Below are 17,893 nucleotides of genomic sequence, written 5' to 3'. Positions count from 1 at the left end.
GAGTGAAAAGAAAATTAAGGTTGTATTTCCAAGAATGAAGAAGTAGTATCATAATGGAAATGTTATTGGATAAGTGACCCAGACCTTCAGACTAATGTTCTGAGGTTGAGTTCAAATCCTACTATGGCAAATAGTGACATTTTAATTCAATATAAATTTGGAACAAATAAAAACTAGCCTAATGGTAACCACTGTTGATTGTTGTAAAAATCTGTCTGGTTCACTAATATCCTTTTACAGAGTAATAGAGTCCTACAGCATGGAGGACGACCCTTCGGTCCAAACTGGTCCATGCCGACCAAAACATCCATCTACGCTAGCCCCATTTCCCTGCACTTTCCCATTATCCTTCTCAACTTTTCCTATCTGTGTATTTTCAGAAGGGAATCTGCTGTCTGTACCAGATCAAGCCTACATATGACCCCAGACCCACCGCAGTATGGTTGACTTGTAATTGACCTCTGCACAAAATGAGGATGAGCAGTAAATGCCAGCACAGCTAGCAGTGCCAACATCCCATGAACAAATAAATAAATTAGCAATCAAAGGAAAGATACTAGAAAAATCAAATGCATTGAAATATGTTGAAGCAAAGAAGTAATTCTCATAATTATCTGAATTTGATTGTCATTAGATCAGCAAGACAACAAAATAGTTACCTTTTGAAATTCATGTTGGTCATAATACTTTTCAAGTTCTATGAATAAATATCCTTTTCATGCCCTGCAGATTAGTTCATTATGAAGGTGGTGCAGTGTGCAGCCATGCAAGATCCTTGTGGAGATTGGAGCCATTACGCATCAGGTAAAGAGATTAGACTGGTTCACAGAAATGTAGGTTCCACATCATTTCCTGGGGCGATGGTGGCGGAAAAGAAATCTAACCTAGTTAAAGTGTGTATAATTAGAGAATTAGGAAATAGTAGAGATGTAGAGGTGTAAAGCAGAACTGTATGACTTGAATGGTCTTTTCTTGAAGCTTTTCAAGTTTAATTTTACAGATTCTAGAGGATATGTTATCTGAATTAGTCTGGAAATTGTTTTACAATTTTGAAATCTATAGCTAATAAACTCAAATAGTGGCAGTGTCAAAGTTCATTTGAGACAGCATTACAGGTTGCACTTAATGCTAGCAATGTGTTAACTGCTTCATACCATTTGACCAATGCGACCATTGAGCCAGATATTGAAGTAACTGAGTTGGTTAGCTCAGTTGGCTGAATGACTGATTTGTGAGGCAGAGTGACATGAACATTGCATGTTCAATTCCACACTAGCTGACGTCATCATGAATGTTCAGCCTTCTCAGACCTGCCCCTCACTTGAGGGGTGATGACCCTCAGGTTAAACTCCCCACCAGTGGTCTCTCTCTAGTAAGAGAGCACCCCTGTGTTTCTCTGGATGTATGGTGACTGCTTGTAGTAGCAGAGGAAAACTCCATTAACTACAGATTGTTTCATTGGTGCACGTCATCTGCTTTCCTAAATGTGAATTAAAATGCAAATAAATGTGATTGAAATCCCTTTTCTTAAAATAGAATTCCAGGTTTGTGACAAGTATATGCATTTACTAGGATCACACTTAAGTACCTAATACCGTTGAATTAGCATCCTTGTTAGTAATCAAATGAAAGCACACTTTTATCCCTGGTCATAAATCTGTGACTCTTTTACTGATATCATATGACATCTGTTACTTAATTAATTGTTAGCACAAGTGTTTTTTCTACTTGGTGCATTCTATTATTATTATTACCTAGTACTTGGGAATCAAACAAGCCTCATGTCACAATGTATCTTCGAAAGTATAGCAAAAAATGCAATACTATGTGGAAAATCTACATGAATTGTATATTTTGTTTGCTTCAAGATGCTGTAAAAGAGATGTTAGTTGTCTTCTGCTTTCTGAAGAATTGATCTTTTACTCAACAGTTGGAGTGGTGGACACATGAAATGGGGTCAGCCTTTCCGCATTCGGCATGTTACAACAGGCAAATACTTGGGTCTGGATGAGGAGAAAGGACTTTTACTTTTTGATCAAGAAAAATCAAACACCAAAATCACCTCATTTTGCTTCCGTATCTCAAAGGTGAGTGAAAATTTGGGGGGTGGGAGAGTGTCGGAAGTAAGTTTTCAAAATTCTAACTTATTGCAAGCTTCCTGCACAGACAGAAAATTGTCATGGTATTTGCTAATTTAATGACATTTTAGTGGAATAGCATTAAGGACCTGGCTCGCCTCTGCCAACTAGGTTGTTAATAAGGATTGGAACTTCTTGCTTACATAATTGAGTGTAACAAAAAAAAATCTAGCCACTAGAGTTAGGAAGGAGGAGAAAAATCAAGTCATCAATGCTGCTCCTCACTGTGATCAATTGAACAAGGCTTATATCAAATGTGTGATGATCAAAGATAATCAAGCTTGAAATAGATCTTTGAGGTGGATGAAAGATGTCCAGCTGCTCCAATATGAAACCGACTCCTTTTTAGCACTGCACACTTCTCCTTTTTACCTTGCTCACATTTCAGACTTGTTCTGTCACTTTTTAACTCAGCCTTGCATAACTCCACAACATTCCACTCTTTTTTTTCTATATTGCTGCATGTGGCATTCTCTGAGTAGCTCTTCAGTTCCACCTAAGTGTTGTGGCCGAGAGTCTTAGCCCACTCTTGCGTATTTTTGATGGATTGTTAATGACTAGGCCAGGAATTGCTAATGAATATAGAGTTCCTTCATCCTTTTTTTTTGATTAGCAGGTCACTGTACAAATGGGCACAGTGATGTGTGGGAGAATGCACTCTAATGCAATTTAAAATATGAATTACATACCTTCCTTTTATCATTCAATCTTTTGTCTTCATTTTCTCTACTCTGCTGAAACTGAGGGGTTAAAGGTTAGGAGGAAATAAATACAATAACTATATCAGTACAGAAAAAGTACTAGGGAAACTAATGGGGTTAAGGGCTGTTCAGTCCTTGGACCTAATGGGTTGTCTCTCAGGACATTAAAGGAAGTAGCTATCGAGATAGTAGAAGCATTGATAATAATAATCCAAGAATCCTTAGATTCTGGGAAAGGCACAGTGGATTGGAAAATTGCCAATGTCACACATTTCTTCAGAAAAAGGATACGAGACATCGATAACTATAGACCAGTTAACCTAACATGTGTTTTTGGGAAAATGTTAAGAATGTATTATAAAGGACATAATTGCAGAGCATTTAGAAACACATAATGTAATAAGCATAATTTAATGTAGGAGAAATCATGCTTGACAAATCTAATACAGTTCTTTGAGGAGGTAACAAGCAGGTTGGATCAAGAAGAACCAATAGATGTAATATGTTTGGACTTCCAAAAGGCAGTTAATAAAGAACCACACATAAGGCTACTTAATAAGTGGGGTGCTGGAGGTAATAGATTAGCATGAAGTGAGCATTGAGTATCTTATAGAAGACAGAGTTAGGATAAAGGGATCATTTTCAGATGTCAGTCTGTAGCTAATGGAGTGCCAGAGGGATCAGAAGTAAAAGCAGAAATTTCTGGGAAAACTGAGCTGGTCTGGCAGCATCTGCGGAGAGACCAGTGACTCTTCTTCAGAGTAGACCTGAAATATTAACTCCGCTTTCTCTTCCCAGATGCTACCAAACCTGTTGAGTTTTCCCAGCAATTTCTGTTTTTGTTTCTGATTTCCAGCATGTGCAGTTTTAGGTTTTTTTTTCGAGGTGGATCAGTGCTGGAGCCACAGTTATTTATTCTATTTATTACTGATTTGGGTGAGAGAAGTGAGCTTACTATCACCAAGTTTGCAGAAGTTCCAAGGAAAGGTGTAAATACTAGTAGTGTGGATAGTACAGGGAGTCTAGACAGGTTAAATGGGTGGGCAAACACTTGGCAGATAGAACGTAATGTGAGAAAATGTGAAGTTATGAACTTTGGCTGGAAGAATAGAAGGGCTGGATATTATTCAACTGGGAAATGACTGCAGAAAGCTGCAGCACCAAGGGATTTGGGAGTCATCATGCATGAATGAATATTTAGCTGTTACTAGGGAAGGTAAATGGAACAATAGGTTTTTATTTCAAAGGGAATGGAGTATAAAAATAGGGACATCAAGACACTAGTCAGACCACAGTTGGAACACTGAACATTCGTGTGCTCCTTATCTAAGGAAATATATACTGCTGTTGGAGCAGTCCAGAGAAAGTTGACTAGGCTGACACTACATATGGAGGGATTTCCTTATGACGTGAAGTTGTGTCGGTTGGAGGCGAAACATATAAGATTCTTGGAGGGCTTGACAGGATAGATGTGGAGAGAAAACATTCTACCTCTTCTTTCTCCCATTAGATGCTGCCAGATCTACAGGGTTTCTCCAGCAATTTCAGTTTTTATTTCAGATCTCTAGCATCTGGAGTTCTTTGTTTTATTTTAGATGAAGGGAGGTTGTTTCCCCTGTTGGGAGAGTTTAGGACCAGGTGCATCATCTCCACATAAGGAGTTGTCTATAAAAATGGAGATGCACAACCTTTTTTTTCTGAGGGTGGTGAATCTGTGGAATTCTTTACCACCCAGAGCAGTTGAGGTTGGTTTGTTGTACATTCAGGGTTGAGACGGAAAGATTCATTATCATTAAGCATCAAGTTTCATGGGGTAAGTCAGGAAAGTGGAATTGAGAATTATCAGATCAGCCATGATTCCACTAAATGGCAGAACAGACTAGATGGACTGAATGGACTACATCTGTTCCTACATCTTACGGTCTAACTGCTAAGTGATTCTAGAAATATCTGTGAATGGTTTAATGCTTCCTCTGATAGGTCACTCATTCAGGTTGAATAATGTGTAAGATGTTGTTTTCTCACAGTTAAAAATCACACAACACCAGGTTATAGTCCAACAGGTTTATTTGGAAGCACTAGCTTTTGGAGAGCTGCTCTTTCATCAGGTGGTTGTGGGGTATAAGATCCACAGCAATTCATAGAAATTTGCTATATATTCTGTGCCTTATAACCTGGTGCTGTGTGATTTTTAACTTTGTACACCCCAGTCCCACAGCGGCATCTCTAAATCATTGTTTTCTCACCATCTGAATGTTGTCCTTCTGGTTGAACGTTACCTTCTTAAAGCCAGATATCATGATTCTCGCTACTGTCTTCATTCTTAGTTTTACATTTATACAGAGCTTAATATATCTATGCACATTGCTACTTCTGCCTCTGTTTAAATGCAGTAACAATACACTGACACTTTTCGTCAAAATTGTACAAAAAGGTGTTTTCATTCTGCCTCCAAAAGCCATTGTCAGGAACAAAAATAAAAGGTGAGAGGGGAAAGATTTATGAAGGACCTGAAGGGCAACTACTTCGTGCAGAGTAGTGTGTATATGGAATGGATGCCAAAGAAAGTGGCTGAGGCAGGTACAATAACAACATTTTAAAAATTCTGTGTTACAATCGAGCCCTCCACAATCACCTGATGAAGGAGCGTCGCTCCGAAAGCTAGTGTGCTTCCAATTAAACCTGTTGGACTATAACCTGGTATTGTGTGATTTTTAACATTTAAAAAACATTTGGATAAGTACATCGATGCGAAGGGTTTAGAGGAATATCAACCACTTGGAACTAGCTGAGTGGGCATCATGGTCAGCATAGATTAGTTTGGGCTGAAGGGCCTATTTCCAATTTGTACTGCTCTATGACTAAAAGAATATTTGATTATCTCTTTCCAAGTTGACACCAATACATAAATTACAATATATATCACAAAATTGGAACTGAACACAAACTTTGTGCTTCCTTAGGATAAAATTGATGTTGCTCACAAAAGGGATATAGAAGGCATGGGAATTCCTGAGATCAAGTACGGTGAGTCGATGTGCTTTGTCCAACATGTGAACAGCGGACTTTGGCTGACTTACGCTGCGGCTGATACCAAAACAGTCCGTTTGGGACCCTTGAAGAGGAAAGTAAGTAATGCTTTTGTCAGTTGACAATTAGAGCTGAAATAAGATTATAGTTTCAAGAATGCATAACAAAACTCCAAACTCCATTCCACGGCTTCTGACTCCATCCTGCTCCCTGGTGACAGTCTGAGATTTAAGCTATGTTTTACAACATTGACTCAAGCTCAGATAAGCTGTTGACGTCTCAATCATACCATCACTAAGACCTCCTATTTAATCCTCTGTGATGTCACCCGATTTTGCCCCTTTCTCACCCTGTCTGTTGTTGACCCCTCATTTTTGCCTTTGTTACTACTCGACTTGACTGTTCTAAAGCATTCCTGGCTGGTCTTCCATCTTAAAACCCTCGACCATTTCCATCTAGAAGGAACAGCTTTTGCTCATATATCATTTCTCTACTTTGTTTCATAACGTACCCATGAAGCATCTTGGGCCATTTTATTGTGTGACAAGTAGTGTTTAAATAGAATTTAGTTTTTAACCAGGAATTATTTCTGTATCATAGAATGTGGACAGGCTCTTGGATGTTTTGGTTTTAATAAGATGAGTTGTTTGCTCACCATTGACATACTGCCTCAGTTCTGCTTTTCTTCAACCCAGTTTTGCTAGCAGTCACCTGTTTGGAAGCAGCTTCAACAATTCTATGAATTTTACTACGCGAGTAATATTTATAATACATTGTGTATTTATAAATGTATTATAAATATTACCTTACATTTTCATATCCAAAGCAACCATATGCATGTCTACTTATTCAAGTAGTAAATAGTTACATCAACATGAATATGTGAACATATCAAATAGCAATATGTCTGCTGGAAATAAATTGACTATTTCAAAATGATAAATGTTACAGTTTATGAAATGGCCAATTTATTGTATTCTGTCTCTTTCAAAGTGATGAACATTACAGAATATGAAAGAGGCAGAATATAATAAATGAAAGTAATGTGTCATGGCAAAGTCCTGTTATATACCCCATTTAGAATTTAATTCTATTGACATTAAATTTTAAAAAAATATTATTTTGTGGCAAGGCCAACATTTGTTGTTCATCCCTAATTGCCCTTGAAGTGAGTGGCTTGCAAAGCTATTTCAGAGCGCAATTAAGAATCAGCCGCATTGCTGTGGGTCTGGAGTGACCTGTATTCCAGACCAAGTAAGGATGGCAGATTTCCTCCTCTAAAGCACATTAATGAACCAGTTGGGTTTTGCACCAATCAATGGTTGCTTCATAGTTATCATACCTGACACGAGCTTCTTTTTAAATCTTCCTTTTTTTAAAATTAATTGAATGGAATTGAATACAGGTATCTCCTGCTGTCCAAAAGTAGAGTGTTCTTATGAAATCTTTCATAAACCGAAATGGTGTAAAGCAAAGAAGCATTAATTTATTTGGGAAAAACATTTGCCTTTTTTTGTAAAATCGAAAATCCTATTCAGATTTCTTTCGGTTAGCAAAAGCAGGTACTAATGTCGGTCTTTCGTAATAGTGAAGTGGCATAAAGTGAACCTTCGAAGAACAGGGAATACCTGTATCAGATTGAAGCAGACATTTTTGAATCAACCTGTTCAGAGATATTACACACTTCTGGAGCAGTTGTGGCTTAACCTGGCTCAGAGATGGGATGCCGTTACTGCACCATGGGAACCCTATCATATGGGAGTTTAGTAAGTGGCAAAGTTGATGCCACCTATTTAATGTCAAAGCCTAAAAGAAAATGTTGTCAGAGATTAAATTGGATTTCTCACTCTTGAAATTAATATTTGCTCAACAAACTTTGTCCTTAGGCTATACTACACCAAGAGGGGCACATGGATGATGCACTTTCACTGTCTCGCTCACAACAAGAGGAATCACAGGCCTCCCGAATGATCTTCAGTACAAATGGTCTCTTCAACCAATTCATTAAGTATGTGTATTTCACCTCATGTCTTGGGAGGAAAGGTTGCATAGGTTAACTCATTGGAGGTTAGAAGCATTGAAAGGTGGTCAGTTTGAAAACATAAAATTGAGGAAATTTGACATAGGAAATGCTACAAGGATGTTTCTCAAGGAGGTGAGGAGTGGTGGCGGGGCGGGGGGGAGTCTGAAACTTAAGGAGAACAGTTTAAGGTGGAAATGAGAGAGAATTTGTTCTGAGGATCATTAGACTTCAGAATTCTCTGCTGCAGAGTATCAGAGGCTCGGTCACTTGAATATGTTCAAGTCTGAGTCTGGGCAGGTTATTGGTCAACAAGAGAGTCAAGGTTTTGTATGAGCCAGACATGAAAATACAATTAAGTTGGTGGAGCAAGTTCGAGGGGCCAAATGGCCTGTTTCTGCTCCTGCAGGTTGTCTTTTGTTTTAATCTTTTTTAAAAAAGTTTCATTTATGGATGCTATTTTTGGCTCTATATGGAATAGCTAATAACTGTGGAAAATACTTGTGTCAAGATTATTTGTAATACTAATAAATAAAAAAATTGAGGGCATTCAGAATTTATGGACAGAATAGATAGGTTCTAGTGTAGGGTCACTGATCTGAAATGTTTCTCTCTTAAAAGAGACAGTCAAATCTGCTGAATATTTTTGGAAATTCTGTTTAAGTTAATGCATGGTTTGGACCCAAATTGTTAACTTGCATATTTTCTCCACAGACACTGATCTACTATATGTTTACAACATCGATATCATTTACAACAATGCATGACGTTTAATTGGAGCATTCACCTCAGTTTATACTTCAATTCTGGTTCAATGTACTGGCATTGTTTATATTTATAGGCTTTAAAATAAAAAAAAACAAAATCTCCTAGTAATAGAAACATTGTTATACTTACAGAAATCAATAGAACTCTGAAATTAATATTATGTAAGTTTAAAATCTCATTGGAAATAATTGAAATTGCAACCATATATGCTCATCCAGCAGTATATTGCCTGAGGAATATATAGAACTGTGCGTCTTTGAATTATTTTTCCATATTCATGGTACCTGTTATTTTTTAATGAAGAGGCCTAGATATGCTCAGTGGCAAGAATAAATCTTCAGCTCCAGTGACGCTACCCATTGATTCGATAGTGCTAAGCCTTCAAGACTTGATCAGCTACTTCCAACATCCAGAGGAGGAGCTTGCACATGAAGAAAAGCAGACTAAATTGCGCTCACTGAAGAATAGACAGAATTTATTCCAGGAAGAGGTAAGTTGATAAAATTTTGGAATCGATTAAAAAAAACTAGGTGGGTGAGGAACAATGCCTAATTTGCACCAGGTGAAATCAATAGAAGATAAATGAAGTGTAAATGATTTTCAGCTACATTGTTTATATAATAGTAGAGCCACTTGCCATGTTTTTGAAGTATTGACCAAATCTGAATTTTACAGAATCATTAATAAAGCTTAAAATAGTACCCGACCAATCATGAAATCAACATCAATTCTCCTTCCTGGCTTAAATTATATCTTGATGGATAAGAACTAATGTTAACCATGTCAGATTTTTAATTGGTTAATAGTAGTTGAATTTTTGTTCAGTTCACTTGGATTAATAATTAATCCAGGTACGGACAAGGGTAAGAGCAGAGACCAACGGGATCACAGTCAGTTTCAGCAGCAGATGATGGAGAAAGACATACAATGGGATTATAGCAGATCATCTGTCAGTTTTATTTTTCTTGCAACTGATTGCCAAAGTTGAATTTTACCTTCCATATCAGTGTTGAGCCCAGAAAATTATAAGCATGTGAAAGTCAAAAAGATTGGATGGTTTATGGGACATTCTATAACAAAGAGAAGAAAGTTGTAAAATCTTAAGTAGGCTCATTAGCAGCCTTGCCAAAGGCTGAAGATGCAAGAATTAGGGAGCAAAGGGAATGCCAAATCTGAACTTTAAGGCAGTGGTTGACTGCTTATTCCACAGTTGTCTGAGTACTATAGAGTATATAAATAGCAAATGTCTGTAACTCAGATAGAACAGTTCTGTTTTTCGTAGCTTGCTGAGCCAGATGTAGATAGGTGTGTTCAGGTTTTATATTTATCATTATTGTGGTTGTGCCAAATGAACTTCACTGGCCAATGATCAGTCTGGCATTCCTCCTTTCATACAGTACCACCCACAGATGACAGGTCAGGCAGAAGTAGTATTTGGTGTTTTAAATATCTTTCAAACCTTTGCACATATGTATACTTCTGGCTTTCCTGGCACAAACTACGTTTAGACTTGGATCTGTATCTGCTGAATCAATCTCTAGGGGCCTGTGATTGCTGTTGATATGTGAAGGGCGCTAGTGAGAGGACGTGAAGTTGCTTTCATTCAACTGTGAACCTGACAAACATTCCCTTTTTGTGTGTACGCCTGATCACGGAATTATATATAGGATACTGTTTGGCCCATTGTGTCTACACTAGCTCCCCAAATCAGTAGTTCGCCTTGTACCACCCTCACCTTTCCCAGTAGTCCTTACATGTTCTTCTTGTTTATCAGAACCGACTGTACGGTAATCTATAATGCAATAGTTCCATTCTCGTGCAATCTTGCGTTACAGGCTTGGAGGGCCGAAGGGCCTGTTCCTGGGCTGTAAACTTTCTTTGTTTAATAAGAAAATTGTGCAATAGCTGCACTATTTAAACTAATGGGGCCGGAATCGGATTACCCCAGCCAATACAGGTAAGGAAAGTTTGCATTTACAAATAATGGTCTAACTTCTGCAATCGTGTTAAAGCCAATTTGTGTTGAAGAAACATGCATTATAACAAAACTGACTGCATAAGAATTAATATTTGGAAATTCATTGCCATTAATGATTCTGTAAAAACAACCATGAAATGATAAATATTTATGGCAATCCAAGTGTCAGGACAGAAGAAAAGAGGAAAGATAGATCAGAAAAGAGTTTACAAATTCCATATTATTGTTCAAATAAAGGGAAAGTTCTGGTTAGTAATACCAGACTTGAAGAACAGGAATAGTGCTCTCAAAAGAATTAACTTATTACAAAACCGCTGCCTGTTGAGGCAGGAGCTTCCACTGCCTTTACATTTGGCTGTCAGCAATCTGGGTAGTGCATAAAAAAAGGAGAGCTACGGTGTGGCAGACCTTCACCTGTTTTTGGCTGGCTCTAGCACCTTTACAGCATACGTATTCCATGTGTCAGGAACAAGATAACCAGAATCAGATCCTGATCAATTTTATAAGGAAACAGTAACTGTATTGCTAAGGCAGCAGATTTTGTGTTAATATAACATGCAACAATTACTACTAACTGTGCACGGTTTGTTCCAGGGCATGATCCAGCTGGTATTGGATTCCATTGACCGACTGAATGTCTATAACAGTGCAGCTCATTTCTCAGAGTTTGCAGGAGAAGAGGCAGCAGAGTCCTGGAAAGAAATTGTAAACCTGTATTATGAACTGCTGGGTATGGAACCTAAACAATGTGTAGATGAAAAGATCGCAAAATTGAATTGTTGCTGTATTCCACTGATATAATTACCATAACATGTGATATTATCTGGTAGAAGTAAATTCCTGACCTAATTGTTAAAATAAATAATGGTGGTTGTAAGATCCTTTTTCTCTTAAGATTTCTTAGAGTCACTTCTTAAATTTGACAGAATGATGAAAATTATCTTGTTTCATATTAAACCCTAAGCTACTCGATAAAGTCAGATGTTGACTAGTCTCCTTGATATTCACTAACCTTAAATGACACAAACAGATTGCCTGCTTATTTTCTTCATTGCTGATTATAGAGCTATGCTGTTTACAAATTGGTTGTCATTGTTCAGTGAATTACAACAGTTTTGGTATATTTCAAAAGTATACTTCATTGCCTGTGAAGCACTTTGTGATGTCATAGAGTCATGGAGATGTACAGCATAGAAACAGACCCTTCCGTCCAACCTGTCCATGCCGACCAGATATCCCAACCCGATTTAGTCCCACCTGCCAGCACCCGGCCCATATCCCTCCAAATCTTTCCTATTCATATACCCATCCAAATGCCTCTTAAATGTTGCAATTGTACCAGCCTCCACCACATCCTCTGGCAGCTCTTTCCATACAAGTACCACCCTCTGCGCGAAAAAGTTGCCCCTTAGGTCTCTTTTATATCTTTCCCCTCTCACCTTAAACCTATGCCCTCTAGTTTTGGACTGCCCAACCCCAGGGAAAAGACTTTGCCTATTTATCCTATCCATGCCCCTCATAATTTTGTAAACCTCTATAAGGCCACCCCTCAGCCTCTGACGCTCCAGGGAAAACAGCTGTAGTCTGTTCAGCCTCTCCCTGTAGCTCAGATCCTCCAAACCTGGCAACACCCTTGTAAATCTTTTCTGAACCCTTTCAAGTTTCACAACATCCCGAAGTTACAATCGTTTCCTATTATAATTGCAAATTCTTAACTTATTTTTCCACTCTCCACCCAGCTTCTGCTTATTCAGTTACACAGGCTGCCAATCATAAGTAATTTTTTTTCACTCATGCAGTATCACTGTCAAAATTACCTTTTTCAGCTTTCTCTCCTCTGAAAGCTGATTCTCATCCTCTCCAGGTCCTCCCTCCCTGCTCAAATGTCCCTTGTTTCCTATCCGTTTTATGGATGCCTTTGGTCAAAACTCTATCTTTGGATTTTTCTAGTTTTCACCTTGCTCTTACTATCTCATTGACCCTAGATAAAATTACAAATGTCATTATCTGTGATTAGGACAATGACTTTTTAAAAATTCTTCATCTCCAGGATGTAGACTTTTCTGACTAGGTCAACGTTTATTCCCCTCATTTTTCCTTGAGAAGATGGTAATATGGCCACCAATAAGATGCAACAGATTTTCAGGTCTTTTTGATTTTTGCTGTCAAATTGTAAATTGTTCTTGTTGCATCATTTATTATTGCAATGTTTTTCTCCTTGTACAGCATCCCTCATCCGTGGCAATCGCAGGAACTGTGCTCTGTTCTCTGATAATCTCGACTGGTTAGTCAGCAAGCTCGATCGACTGGAGGCTTCCTCAGGTATGATTCTGACACCATAACTCTAATTATGAGGTACACCTTGCCAGTGATTTGTTCTGGTTTTTATAAAGGATGTTTTACAATGTTGATATTGCACAGAATTTAATTGTTCAAAGATTTTGGCCAGGAAATCTGCTCAGATGTACCTTCCACCAACTGTGCTAGCATAATTTCATGGAAGTACTCTTTATAGTTTTAAATAGAGTATTTGTGGAATTCTCTGCATTAGTCCATTGTAACCTCAATGATAGTCCTCCATATTGTCTTTAAATTCTAGGAAGCTGATTTTAGTTGGGAGCAGTGACAGACCATAGTGTATCTATCTTTCAATACATGCACTCACCATTTTCCTGGGCTCTCCAATTGTTAGTCTGTTAATGGAAGCCTTATTCCAATATGTTAATTGGAGTTCTTTAATATAAATAGGACAGCAATACAATTTCTAAAGTACCAATGGATGTTGCGTTTTGTTCCATGTTTGCGTTCCCAAAGGGTTGTTCTCATTCGACTGGTGAGGTGCTTGCTGTAGAGTATTGCAATATGATGCATATGTAATGACATCAGCAGGTACACAGCAGAGCGTTCATAACAATGTAAATCAAATGAGTTGGTGGGTTTGAGCTATAGGGAGAGGCTGAATAGGCTTGAGGCTATTTTCCCTGAAATGTCAGAGGCTGAGAGATGGCCTTACAGAGATGCATAAAATCATGAGGGGCATGGATGGGGTGAATAGCCACGGTCTTTTCCCTGGTGTGGGGGAATCCAAAACTAGAAGGCATAAATTTAAGGTGAGGAGGAAAGATTTAAAAGGGAACTAAGGGGCAACCTTTTCACCCAGAGGTGGTGAAGGCTGGAAGAAGTGGTGGAGGCTGGTACAACTATAACATTTAAAAGGCACTTGGATGAGTACATGAATGGGAAGGGTTTTGAGGGATATTGATGCAGCAATGTCATACTTTGATTTCCTGTCATTTTTTTAAAATCAAAAGTGTCTCCAAGATCTGTAGGAGGACCACACTTTTCTGTTTTCAGTGATTCAGTGGATTCGTTGGGTGGATTTCAAAGTTGATTTATTCCCATCGCCAGTTTTCTTCTTGTTAAGTTTCAAGAAAGTTAGGAGACCAAAGTGCTTGAAAACAGCAAGAGCTTCATTATTATACGAGTTGTTCACTCTGTAGGCAGCAAGGCTGGATTAGGCTATTGCTTTCCAAAATGGCTGAAGACATCAACAATGATAACATCATGTGATGTCACTCTTAAAGTGTCATTCCACCATACTTACCAAATATATAATAGTTTAACCTTTCCACAAGGATACTGATCTAAATTCTGTTCTGTTTACAAGATGGATAGGTTGTATCTAAAGGGCCTGTCCTGCCTTAAAATTGGTCCCAGTTTCCCAAGACTTTAAAGTTTTGCTTCTGACACCACACAACCAATTTCTTCTGTTGGATTATGAGCTGAACTCTGAAAGTGGCCATGATAGGATGTTGGTCATAATCATCCCAGAGGCAGGAAAATGTGTAGCTAATTAAGGATAGTGGACAGACTGTATGAGTAAACAAATTTGGAGGACAAACATATAAATAGAAAGCAGGAGACAACAGCTTCGCTTCACTTGGAGGTCGCCACTGATGATGTTACCTCCCCAGGTAATGAAACATCTGGATATCAAACCTACAGCTCAGCGAGCAAACCTACACCCTAAAATTTGGAGGAGTAGTCAAAAATCTACCAACCTCATTTTTAAAAAAATACACAGTGACCCTCCCTCCACCATTCTGTGGGGAAACCTGTTCAAAACTGACAGAAAAAAATTCTGCTTATTTCTGCTTTAAACAGGAGCCCCCTTATTTTCCAGTTGCATTAAGGGAAGTGGGAGGCCCAAATGGAGGGGCCACAGCAAAGTCTGTCTGGCACACTACACAATGGCTCTCAGTAGGAAATCCATCCAACATTTCCCCAACTGCTCCATTAATAGGCACAACAAGCTTGTGTCCAGAAACAGAAACAGAAACAGGAATTGCTGGAAAAGCTTAGCAGGTCTGGCAGCACCTGTGGACAGTGTCCCTGCCTCAGAATGCCTTACCTACTGACTGTATTCATGTTTGCAAATAATGTGAATGTTTTCATTGTAGGGATTTCTGATGTAAAGCAGGGATGATGTGTACTTAATTATGTGGACTGTCACCTGATGAAGGGCTTTTGCCTGAAACGTTGAATTTCCTGCTCCTCGGATGCTGCCTGACCTGCTGTGCTCTTCCAGCACCACACTCTACTCTAATCTCCAGCATCTGCAGTCCTCCCTTTGCCTACGTTAATGTCTTCAGCCACTTTGGAGGGAAACTGGCTCATTGTAATCTTGCTGGCTATGGAGTAAACACATTATATAATAAAGCTCTTGATGTTAATTTAGTCTCTTAGCCTTCTTAAAATATAACATCATGAAGGATGGGATGTATCTAAGCAAAGCAGAGCCCAGGTTAATATCCTTGTGGAAAGGTGAACCACCACCACCAGGTTGGGCAAAAGCTGAAGAAAGTGAATGGCAGATAGGGGAGACCGTATTAGAAATATTTCTGAATTATAGGTGGGACCATTGAAAGGAAAATGAAGAAATCGAAGTTAGACTTGGTGTGCATTTGTGCAAATATACAAGTGTACTTAATAATGAGCATCAGGTCCAACTTGTCATACAGAAGCATTACAGAGCAACAAGATATAATGAAGAGCTGGCTCAAAGAAGGGGAAGTTCAGATGTTTACCAATCGGGGATTAACTATGTGCATTTCTGTAGATTGCTATATAAAATCCTAAATTGATTGAAAATTTATGTTAATCCCTATTTGATGTCATGTGCTGCTATAGGTATCCTGGAAGTGCTGTACTGTGTTTTGATTGAAAGTCCTGAGGTTCTGAATATCATAACAGAAAATCACATCAAATCAATCATCTCCCTGTTGGACAAACATGGACGAAATCACAAGGTAGGCATGTTAATGAAGGCTGGTAATGCAGGAAGGTGTTAAAATGAGGAGTACTGCATGTTGAAATCTTGGGCTTCTTTAGAAGTTCCACTTATTGTTATCCTCTAACTCTGCAATTTACCTCAAAGAATGTCTTGGCTCTCAAGTAAAATTATTGGGATTTATTTTGTACTTTTCACAGGTGTTAGATGTGCTGCGCTCTCTCTGTGTCTGCAATGGCGTAGCTGTACGATCCAACCAAAATCTTATTACGGAGAATTTACTTCCAGGTCGTGACCTGCTGCTCCAAACAAACATGATTAATTATGTCACAAGGTATAACACTCACAACATTGCTAAACTGCTTAAATCAATATTCATGGTGTATTTTTTGAAGACACAATATCATTATTGCTTGGTTTCAAGACACTGAATGTATTAAGTTAGTGGCATGCATTGTAATTTTGGAAATGAGATTGCATTTTGGAGAAAAATGTAAATCTATCAGGTTTATAGCCCTTAGAGAGAAGATAATTCCTCACTAGGGGACATAAACATAGAAAATATTTATTTTTCTGTAGAAGTAAAGCAGTTTTCTTTTTTGCTTTAGCTCATCTCGCATTTGAAATTTATCAAATTACATTCCAGTCATCAACTATAGTTAAATCTTTTCAATCTTTTGTTTTAAATTTACAGCATGAGGCCTAATATCTTTGTGGGTATATGTGAAGGTTCTACACAATACAAGAAATGGTACTTTGAACTGATGGTGGATTATGTTGATCCATTTTTAATGCCACAGCCTGTTCATCTGCGAGTGGGCTGGGCTTTAACAGAGGGTTACAGCCCTTACCCAGGAGGAGGTGAGGGCTGGGGAAGTAATGGAGTTGGAGATGATTTGTATTCTTATGGTTTTGATGGACTTCATCTGTGGTCAGGTCAGTGATTCTTCTGTTCCTAAGGTTCTATTATTCATTATTGATAAAACTGCTGTTCCTAAGTGTGACACTCTTACTCCCTCATTTAAAGTGTGTCATGATGGTTTGTTAATGTTTAGAATGGATAATATTTGTTGTTGTGGTTCTGTTTGCCGAGCTGGGAATTTGTGTTGCAGACGTTTCGTACCCTGCAACACAAATTCCTAGCTCGGCGAACAGAACCACAACAATGAGCACTCGAGCTATAAATCTTCTCACAAACTTTGGATAATATTTGTGTATGTTCAGCTCCCTTGCTCTCCACCCCATGGCTGTTTCTTTACCACCCACCTGCTTTCTGCTTACAGTCATTGAGGGAGGAGGTACGCAGAGAACCAACGTCCCAATCTCTCCCTCTGCAAACAGTTTCTCAACCGCCCCCCTCTCTGCTCCTGCCATGCCTGATCCTGGCATGGAGGCACTGTGGTTAACATTGCTCCTCACAGTGCCAGGGACCCAGGTTCGATTTTAGCCTCAGGCAAATGTTTGTGTGGAGTTTGCACATTCTCCCCATATCTGCATGGATTTCCTCCAGGTGTTCTGGTTTCCTCTCTCAGTCAAAGATATGCAGATTAGGTGGATTGGCCATGCTAAATTTGCTATAATGTGTAGGCTAGATGGGTTAGTCATGGGAAATGCAGGGTTATATATTAATGATCTGGATGAAGGGACTGGGGGCATTCTAACGAAGTTTGCTGATGATACGAAGTTAGCTGGACAGGCAGGTAGTACTGAGAATTGGGGAGGCTGCAGAAGGATCTAGACAGTTTGGGAGAGTGGTCCAGGAAATAGCTGATGAAATTCAATGTGAGCAAATGTGAGGTCTTGCACTTTGGAAAAAAGAATACAAGCATGGACTACTTTCTAAACGGTGAGAAAATTCATAAAGCCAAAGTACAAAGGGATCTGGGAGTGCTAGTTGAGGATTCTCTAAAGGTAAACATGCAGGTTGAATCCATGATTAAGAAAGCGAATGCAATGTTGTCATTTATC

The 17,893-nt window shown here is 38.7% G+C and overlaps 1 protein-coding gene across 12 annotated transcripts in view; it reads left to right on the top strand.

Annotated features, from left to right (window-relative positions):
• Positions 1 to 17,893, top strand: part of LOC140454477 (ryanodine receptor 1-like) — a 400,334-nt gene that overhangs the window by 107,711 nt on the left and 274,730 nt on the right. For all 12 annotated transcript variants that reach the window (XM_072549257.1, XM_072549253.1, XM_072549254.1 and 9 more), the window contains 10 exons: positions 730 to 804; positions 1,931 to 2,087; positions 5,803 to 5,967; positions 7,756 to 7,877; positions 8,961 to 9,147; positions 11,230 to 11,365; positions 12,862 to 12,957; positions 15,826 to 15,944; positions 16,126 to 16,259; positions 16,620 to 16,861. In XM_072549257.1, coding sequence (XP_072405358.1) covers positions 730 to 804; positions 1,931 to 2,087; positions 5,803 to 5,967; positions 7,756 to 7,877; positions 8,961 to 9,147; positions 11,230 to 11,365; positions 12,862 to 12,957; positions 15,826 to 15,944; positions 16,126 to 16,259; positions 16,620 to 16,861 — 1,433 coding nt within the window. The remainder of the gene's footprint in view (positions 1 to 729; positions 805 to 1,930; positions 2,088 to 5,802; positions 5,968 to 7,755; positions 7,878 to 8,960; positions 9,148 to 11,229; positions 11,366 to 12,861; positions 12,958 to 15,825; positions 15,945 to 16,125; positions 16,260 to 16,619; positions 16,862 to 17,893) is intronic.

This window comes from Chiloscyllium punctatum, chromosome 29 (assembly GCF_047496795.1).
Source record: "Chiloscyllium punctatum isolate Juve2018m chromosome 29, sChiPun1.3, whole genome shotgun sequence".
Lineage (NCBI taxonomy): Eukaryota > Metazoa > Chordata > Chondrichthyes > Orectolobiformes > Hemiscylliidae > Chiloscyllium > Chiloscyllium punctatum.
The sequence above is the reverse complement of the archived record's forward strand: the minus strand, read 5'-3'. Positions and strand labels throughout refer to the sequence as shown.